The sequence below is a fragment of the Temnothorax longispinosus genome, chromosome 6 (assembly GCF_030848805.1).
Source record: "Temnothorax longispinosus isolate EJ_2023e chromosome 6, Tlon_JGU_v1, whole genome shotgun sequence".
NCBI lineage: Eukaryota > Metazoa > Arthropoda > Insecta > Hymenoptera > Formicidae > Temnothorax > Temnothorax longispinosus.
In genome coordinates, this window is record NC_092363.1 from 21,098,219 (window position 1) to 21,108,010 (window position 9,792).

Below are 9,792 nucleotides of genomic sequence, written 5' to 3' on the forward strand. Positions count from 1 at the left end.
GACGCGCGCTCGTCGGCAATTAATAAGCGCCGCGTGCTCCGCTCAGAAATATAAATCACGTCCGACATTGTGCACAGGTAGCACGAGGTGTAATCTTCCGCCGTGCGGACTCCTCGACCGATCCGAAAATCCATCTCTTCACAGTCGAGATTTATCACGCGAGGTTCGCCGATTTTTAATGCTAATTAATCATTGATCGTTTTAAACCGCGTCTGCGTTACGGTCCAATTGAAAGAAATTATTGAAACGCCTCATTTATCATTTATTCACGTCCAGGTGTGTTTGCACACGTTCCATATTTAACGCTAAACGCAGCTGTTTGATTTTTAACCAGAAGCAATAGATATATATGCAATATGTCACGAAGGGACGGAATTTGCATGATTTTTTTTTTTCATATAAAATAAATAAAACCCGAAAACCCCAAACGGTCAGGTTCACCGCTGAGGCTGAGGCACGAAATACGGATATCGAGGTTTAATTTAGCGAAAGTACTGTATTTATATATCGCACGGTCGGTCTGGGCGGGCGCAAACCGAGAGCCGATGAACGTAAATACATAAATGTTACAACTAAACTCGAATCTTTATTAATCAATGTTCATACAATGAGATCTCACAGCAGAAACGAAATTTATATCGTTTTGATACAAAAATATATCTCTCTAATACTACTTACCACACTAATGCGGCTCGCGCGTGGCTTAAACGGTAAAAAGTAGAAAATATCGTGCACGCTACTGTACACATGTCGTGAAACCGTGCGGGAACTGCGCGGGTCCGCGATATTTCCTATGCCTTTCACACTTAAGAGCAGTCTATTAAACGGACGCTCTCGCCAAGGTAGCGAGCGTACGAAAATCCTCGGGGATAAATAAAAGAAAAAAAAGGAGAGACAGAAACAAGGGGGCGGAGGAGAGAGAAAACAAACGAGTATAAAATTACGAAATATTAAATATCTCTGCGCGTTAACAAACTAAACGTCGCTTAACGTGTTATTTGTACATTTTGTGCTAAATTCGACGGCGTGTCTCGCAGGAAACCTGTCTGTCTTTTTTTCTTAATCATGCCGGCGTACCAGTGCGAACAAAAATTAAAAAAAAATTAATAATAAAGGAAATGAAAGAAAAAAAAAAGAAAAGATCGCAATACTGTAACAAATAACACTCGTCTCTTGATCACGCATAACAAACATCGCCCGTTGGACGAATCGTAAACCTTATTCTAATACGTCTATCCTAGAAAATTACCGCAAAAATAAAAAGGAGAAACGGGGGGCAATCCCTTCGCAGCTCTTTCCGGTTGAGGAGCGTGAATCTAGCGACAATTCTAACAAGCATACAGCACGCTTTTACTGCAGAGTCCGAGCTAAACGCGAGCTGTATTCGACACGCTAAATCTACGTTCGTTACTCGCGTTACTTAACAATTTTATTTTTCGTCATCCGCGACCGTTATGGCAACGAAAAAAAAAAAAAGAATCCACGATCGCCCGTTCGGCCGAGGCTGGTAAAACGGGCGACAGTCTGACGGCGCGGAGACGGCCGCGAAAAGTACTCCCGGCTTTGCGGCGCGTAAAAGAGAGGTCGAAATGTGTCGGGCATCGTTAAACTTGTTCGGCACACTCCTGCGTCAAAGCGCACGCCTCTGGCTTAACTTCGACATCGTTGTTGCCGTTCATTTTCACCGGGGACCCGGACGTCGTTGTGTCGGGGCTATCGGGGCTCTCGTGGCCGGAGTCACTCTTGTTGTTATTCTCTTTATCGTCACTTATCTTTTTCTCATTCTTCGTCTTGAGGCCCTTCTTCTCCGGCGTCTTGCTCTTCGGCTTCTTCTCCGGGTCGAAGTGACGCTCGAGGATAATCATCAGATCCTCCATCTTTTTCTCCTCAACCGTTGGGAGTTTCTCCTTCATTAGATGCTCCAGTCCGTCTTTCTTCGCGTTGGTCCACGCGTCCTGAAACGCACAAATGCTCGATAAAAAGATCGTTCGATCGTGAATCGAGTTTTGAAAGAACCGAGCGTGACGCAAATTCAAACGTTTCTAGCAATTCGAAAATCCTAAACTGATTGTCACTTCATTTCCGGATGACGTCTTGACACAACAAATTAAACGGTTTAAACCGAAATCGAGAAGCGTCTTGTTTGATTTCGCGTGGAATAAACGGGTCTGATTATTGATAGTACTCAATTAATCATGCATAAACACACTCACCTGTAGCTCCGAGTACACGATCCCGGCTTCAGCTAACAGTCGCCGCAGGGGACTGGCGTGTTGACGTTCGCGTCTGTTCATACGGAACAGGGCGCTGAATATGGGCCGCAAGTTGTTCTGCCGTTCGAATATCATCTTCAACTCTATAACAAAAGTTATACATTGCGTTGGCATTTCATCTCGGTGCTTGCTTACCTTCTTGCTAACTTAGCCGTCAAGTTCACGCCAAACATGGTAAAGTTTAAAATTATTTATAAAACTCGTGCGGAGGAAAATGAAATAAAATGTAAGATTAATGATGATAATGCGAAAACATAAAAGCGTTCTAAATCATTCTTTTATCTAACAAATTTCTAAATCATTTTTTAATCTAATGAATCTAATGAATTTTTCTGAAGCATAATTAGCGTTTCGTCGAAGACTAAGTACAAATATGCTTTATTAATGATACATTGTATTGCTGTTGAATTATTTTTTTATTAATTTTTATCGTTGATGATAAAAAACTAAGATTATTCCGATAAAAAAAAAAAATAAAAACGTTACGATAAGCGTTACGAAATTACGCGAGTCATTGCACATTAAATAACGTACGTACCGTTGTGTTCCTGCTCCTCGACGTCAACAGGTTGCGCGAATTCTCGAATAACCTCGACTGCTCTTTTCATTGGTTTTTCATCGCTGGTTTTCTCTTTCTCTTTCTCATCTCCGTTCGCGCTCGCATCTTCGGTCTTGTCACCGTCGATCGAGCACAGGTATTGTGCTATTTGTAACGCCAGCGATGCTCTGTGTTGCGCATTGCCCAGATTCGCTTCCTTCAAATATAATCCAAAATATTTATCATGGAAAAATTATGTATCGCTGCTATATATCTTTTTACAAAACATTTATAATACTACATAAATAATGCTATCAATTTTCGCAAACGTTTATTAAATTTGAATTTTATATAGAAATCAATTATTCTCTCTCGCATTCTCTCAAAAATGAATATTAATTCAGGATTAAATTTTCTATCTTAGAATTGAAAAAAATTAAGAATTATTCATTTTGTTTTATTAAATCCCGTTAAAGTTTGTGATCAATATGCAAGGTAAATGTACCAATGTCTGGACACCTTTATCATTTTAGTTTTTAAATAAGTATAACGCAAATTAAAATCAAAGATAAAAATATAATACAAGAAAAATATTTTCACCTTTGATTCTTTGATTTTAATTCGCGTTTATAACTTATTTAAGGACTAAAATAATAAAAATGTCCAGACACAGGTACGTGTCCCAGGCATTGGTACATTTAGCTTATATTTTTCTCACCTTCTTCAACAACGTGCGCGACAGAGTACGTAGGGAATAGATGTGCGCCGTGTTCGCGCACTTAGCCTCGGCGATGTTGAATCCGTTCGCGAATCCTTTGACCGTCTGTTTGAATCGATCGACCAGATCGTACTTCTTCAGCGACTCGAGCAGCATCGCGGGAATGACTTTGCGAGGCTCGTGATAAACCAAAATTACACCGTCCGCGGCGTTTTCCTTCACGGTCTCCAACCAGGTCAGGAAATCCGTAAGTGCCGACACTTCACTTTTGGATTTGATTACCTACGAGAACAAATATTTTATATTATAGGTATATGTAGATATACAATATTAATTAATATAATAATTATATATACATATTTCCTGTATACAGGAAAGAAGATATCTATGTTTGATTCAGCATTTAACAGAACTCTATTATCTTGAAGAAGAAATATGTACATATATATATATTTTTCTTTTATACGTATCTATCTATAAAAAATTAAAAACAATTTCTCCCATATTTGCGATTTATTATAAAATGTTCAAGATTATTTAAGAACTGTGACAATTTACACATAACTTGAAACGTGAGAAAAATTGTCTTTCTAAAATATTAAGATCAGCGCTTTCAGCGTGAATTCTCTATCCCTCGTGCGGGAAGGCAAATCGCGGAGCAACGAATAACGAAATATTTGGTATCGCGACCTTGCCGCCGTACCTCGTTGGTCTTGCTGTTCCTGAGCACGCGGAATTTGCCATTGGTCACGACCTTCATACTGTGGCGCTTTATGGCGGTCGGATTGAGGTCCTTGTACGGCATCACGTACTGCGAATAAGTGGAGTTGGGGGTGTAGCCGGCTATTTGGCAGATCTCGTCGATGACCTTCTTGCCGGTGGTGTCCATGTCCCAGCCGACCAGGCGATAATCCCCCGGCGCAATGCCCATTGCGTCGCACGATTTTTTCACCGGGCTCGCTTCCGTCACTGTCGAGGATACCATCGTTCACGGAGTCGCTTTCCTGAAAAGTGCAAACGTCCGCGTATATTCCACCTTGGCTCTGATTGCCTCTTTCACCAGGCGTTTCCGTCTTTGCGTCTCCCGGGAGCCCCCAAGGGCAAGAAGACTCCTCCGTGATTCTCGACGATGTCGATTAATCCGGAGAAATCATACAGATAAACGCGCGGGGAGCAAAAATGATCTTTTACAGATACGAATAGATAATGTTCTTTTCAGATTATCAATGCCTGATAAAAAGTCACGTGAGAAAAAAAGTGTCTTTTATTGAGGAAAGATTAGAGGAGCTATTTACTGTGAAATTATTGTTCCACTACCGTGTCGTATTGTAAAGGAGGGTCCACATTATCGAGCAAAACCGCGAGCCGAACTTCGCCGCGAACCGATCATGCGTCCACATTATCGAGCCGAACTTTGTCGGCTCGACAATGTCGGTTCGCGGCGAAGTTCGGCTCGCGGTTCTGCTCGATAATGTGGACCCTCCTTAATGATTATTTCATGCGCGTATATTAATTTTACATTAGAGGTGGAAATTAGTAGTTTATCGTTTCAGTAAACGGTAATTCGGTAAATTTGGTCGGACGTTACTCGGTGGATTTAAATTTTTTCAAGATAACTTCCTCGAAGGTAGATTTCACTTGAGCGTGTGATCGATAGCTAACACAGCCTTTGTCACGGTCGGCCTTGAGGCTCGCGCAGCAACATCTGCGAAAATATAAACACTGCCTAATTGACGAGAAATAATATCGTGACGTTCGAATTTGCCATCGAACGCGTTATAACGATACAAATATCTCCGTCTATGCCTTGGCTCGCGTCCATCAAAACACACGTCGCATCGTGTTCCGCAAATTCCCACGTATTCCGTTACATGACGTGTGAAATTGGAATTAATTGAGAGAGCAAAGGAAAGTGCACGAAACACTTTGCCTCACGCTCCGCCAAATGTCCGTTTTTATGTAGCTGAATTATTTCTATTTACATGAACTTACACTTTCCAAATGAAATTCCAAAGACAATTTTAAATCTTGATTTGTGAAGAAGAATCTTAAGAAATCATTTTACAAAATAATTTCGTCATTTTCATGTCGATTTTTATTTCGTTTGTCGATGACGAAACAAGGTATTTATAGTTAAATATTTATAAAAGCGTTTATGATGAAATTTATAATATTGAACAAAGCATAATCGAACGTATGTACTTGTCCCCATTTACATCTCCAACGATCTCCACGTAGAAACTTCCAGAAATGACATCATCAATATACGTGGATTTATTATCATGAAAATTAGTCATTGTTTAATTATCTGTAAAAATTATAAATACAATTTCCGCCCGGTACGATTAAAATATGATAAACAATAATGAAACACGCGATGCACATGTTAAAATCATTGTCGATGTTATCGTTTATTACGAATTTTCCGGTTCGATCGATTCTCTCCTCAATACAAATCCAGAAGAATCGGCAGCTTTCTAAGTTATAAGCGGATATCGCTAAAACCTTGCTAATTCCGAGTCGATTTGGAATCCAATGAAACTCTCGTCGAGGATTATTTTTTCGATCGAATAAAAAACAAATCGTCATTGAAAAGAATTTTTTTTAAATGCGCTTTTATGGTTACAGTGAAACAGGCACGGATTACGAATGGAGGAGAGGAAAAGAAGTGCGTGTAATAACGAGAGTAGTTTAATGGCGATAGTTCTGAAATACTTACTTTCTCTCTCTCTCTCTCTCTCTCTCTCTCTGCACACGCGATTGATTACATTTGTGATGCATTACGGACATTTACGGAAGCGAAAAGAAAAGAGAAATGAGAGATATTTTCCTACCCAGATTTGCGTAACGCTCGCCGGCTCGCCGCTCTTCTCCCTCGTTCAGGCTCAGATGATCCCGGCGGCTGCGATATGTGGATAACGCGCACCGACGATGCGGAACACGACACGCGAAAGGCGTGGGCACGCCGCACGATTAAAAGACTGCGGACGCTGATTCGCAACGTGGCGAATCCGTTTGCGGATAATGCCGGATTGTGCAACGCGGAAAAACGAAAGCGCGAGCGCGGTGCGAAGAGGCGCCGAGCGATGAGACGAGAAGAGACAAGACGCCGCCTATTCACGTAGTCGCGACGCGAATGACAATCGACGGTTGCCTCACGCGCGGCCACGTGCGAGTTGCGACGACGTCCCTCTTTGCGATGCTGACAAAAGACGGTACGCGCGCGCACGCACGCACGCGGTGCAGATATTCCGCCGCTAAAGAGACCCGTTCTCCTGCAGCGGACAACTGATAACGAGAATGCAATGGAAACGCGTCCGTGTATCAGAGAACATTTCAACCACTGGGACCGAAACCCATTTACGCGCTCCCAGAACGTTTCAGTTACATTTAAATAGATAAACGAGATGAATTTCAACGGCGTCAGCTGTGGCCGGAATCGCTCCACTTTTGACCCGTAAATCAGAGTTGTGTACAAATTTGTATGTAAAAATGTTGATAAAAGATCTTTTTTTAAATCGAATTATCAAGGCGCCAACAATCTTACATTTGTCACAAATTAGATTTCCGAAGCGCAAACAATTTATGGATTTTTATTCGACTTAAAATCCGCGTGCGGATCCCGAGCAAATAATTGGTAAAGTCTATCCCATATTTTCGTAAAAGAGCCCTGCTCCGATAGTTTACAAAGTCGTCGATCAAATACGAAGGTCGAGAAAACAAGCCGGACGAAGTCGAACGTTTGTGTTTATCCTATTAGACCTTCCGATACACACGCACTATACACAGTTACCATTATTGCTGATCCACGGCAAAGACGCAGAGGTTAAATCGATGTAAATAAGACACGGGATCCTGTCCGCGTGTCGCGAAAATTCACTTAGGTACAACTAAAAGTCTCACGCACGTATATAATTTATCGAACCGACTGAAAACTGAAACTCGATACGCTTGTTTGCGCATCGGCGACGCTGTCGCGCATTTCTTCTTCTTTTTTCCGCGACCGAGCAGGACGATCTGGCGATCCAGCCGTGGGATATCTAATCACTCTCGGAGATGCATTTTATGCGAACGATAAAAAAAAAAGGCGCCGCTTTTGCGTGGCGCGTTTTACTCCGGAAAGTCCGCCGTTCGGATATCGCGGACCATATGTTGCCAATTAAACGATCGCGAACTTTCTTCCAATGGTATGCAACAATGTCGTAAGAAGAATCCGACACCTTTTCCCCCTTTCAAATAAGAAATTGCCGGATTACGGAGTATCGTCTGGCACCGACGCGATTGAAACGTCGTTCACCGAATCGATACGTATCCAATGTAGATTTTATCTTTTTTTTTTAGGAATAACAACAAAGCTGTTTATCTATCCGCTCTCGAAAGTCGACGACATTCCTGCCGGATTACCTTGATTACCGCGATTAACGATCAGCCTCGTGTTGGTCTTTCTCTAGGCGTTCAGAACTAAGAAGAGACGGGAAATCAGGCACGATTTATCTCCGATAGCGCGTGCCCACTCCTCCTGTCGCTGTCTCTAACGCGTAATCGACCGTCGCTATTCCTCGGAGCTGCTGAGAGCTGCGTTTCTCGCCGCGTCGCGGAATACCGTTAGCCGCGACTCGCGCATTCCGAGCGCACGTGGTCATCGCGCGAGCGAGATAGCGCGGATCGGCTTCCGTGTATGTAGCGACAAATTAAACGCGCCCACGGTCTCCTTCTCCCTTTCTTTTCTCCCTTCGTAAATTAACATCTTTAAAAATCCCCCTCCACCCCCCTCGAAGACTCACCGATCTGTCTTAATTGTCTTGCACCTTTCCTTCAGTCCTTCAGTCCTTCCGGCCTTCGCCTTGTCTCGTCGCGATCTACGGAAGCACGCGTGAGCGAGTCGCTTGAGTCACTTATCGGTCGCACGAATGATACTGAACACTGAACGATCGCGGGCGGGCGGAACACGGGCCACGTGCCCCAGAGCGGCGCGGCGGGGAGCGTGTGCCGTGCGTGCGTCGCGCAGTGCGCGTGCTCGCTGGATCCCGCGGGGTCACATGTCCCGGCACTGTTCGGCCGATTCGGCCGGTGCGCGCGCGCCGGATCCAACGAGCCGCGCCGCGCGGAACGCAACATCGGATATCGGATTATACCGTCTCGTGAATGGAGATCTCTGTTAAACGGCCGCCGATCATCGCACCGATTAGCGCGTGAGATGCGGCGTGATCGATCGATTCCTTGTAACGGGATACGGATAACGCACTATGGGATGGCAAGCCTAAATTCGATTCGGAAAATAGCACGGAAGAGTATTGTAATTATGCTTTTCTCACAGCTTTTTCTTACGACAAAAAAAATAACAGATATTTTATTCTTGAATATAGCTATAACAAAATTAACAATTTTCTTTTCAAATAGAATCTATTATACAAAAACTGTATTTTAAACATTCAAATAGGTGATACATGAACGGTAATTATGCCTATATCATGAAACTTCGGAAAAAGCTGTAAGAGCTGCATATTACAATAGTATAGTATACTCTTCCATGCTATTTTTCGAATTTTGACCACTTTTTCAGGCTTGGAGATGCATTTTATGCGGACGATGAAAAAGTGCTGCTGTGCGTATAACGCGTTTTGCTCGGAAAGTCCGTCGTTCAGATATCGTATTAAAAAATATAGAGTAGATAAATAATATAAAGATGTAAGTAATTTTATATATGGATATCTTATTTTTAATAAGATAAAAGTTATTTCGAAGCAAAATGTTGAAATGTTATTGTAGACATTATCTATATAGACATTATATATCGAAAATAATTGGAAAATAAATTGATCTCGGAAGCAAGAAGAGAGAGCAATATAAAATGTTTATCTTTGAAGTTAAATTTTCTTTCAAAAAACGTTGAGACAGCTGTAATTTTAGCGAAAAATTATATTCTAATCTTTAGAATAAAAGTAGATAATAAAATTTATTTTTACTAAACTTACTACTAGTAAAATTTTGATTGCGAAACTAGTTATATATGTCTATAGATATTTAAAACAGCGAGTTGGAAAGTTGTAAGAAAAGATGGATTTCAGCTATCTCTAAAGAAATTCTCATTAAGAAAAGATTGATTTTAAAGTAATTAAAAAAAAAATCTGGAGGAAAGAACAGTGATCCTGAGATATTAACGCGGCTGTTAAGAAAATATGCAAATCGAAGTTAATACCGGTACATTAATTAAGAGAATAAGTAAATTAATCACTTGTTTGACGTTAATCTACGATAATATT

The 9,792-nt window shown here is 41.7% G+C and overlaps 1 protein-coding gene across 3 annotated transcripts; it reads right to left on the reverse strand.

Moving 5' to 3' along the window:
* Positions 1-566: 566 nt before the first annotated feature.
* Exu (maternal protein exuperantia) lies at positions 567-8,470 on the reverse strand. 3 transcript variants are annotated; one of them, XM_071780835.1, is made up of 6 exons: positions 8,314-8,470; positions 4,233-4,533; positions 3,530-3,811; positions 2,812-3,028; positions 2,214-2,356; positions 567-1,955 (listed from the first exon to the last, which is right to left on the reverse strand). In XM_071780835.1, exons 2-6 carry the CDS (start codon positions 4,512-4,514, stop codon positions 1,605-1,607), a joined length of 1,275 nt encoding a protein of 424 aa, XP_071636936.1. In that variant the 5' UTR covers positions 4,515-4,533; positions 8,314-8,470; the 3' UTR covers positions 567-1,604. The 3 variants fall into 3 exon arrangements, with proteins under 3 accessions (XP_071636936.1, XP_071636938.1, XP_071636937.1); XM_071780837.1 differs by lacking the exon at positions 8,314-8,470 and adding an exon at positions 7,934-8,073; XM_071780836.1 differs by lacking the exon at positions 8,314-8,470 and adding an exon at positions 6,364-7,846.
* Between the last annotated feature and the right edge of the window lie 1,322 nt (positions 8,471-9,792).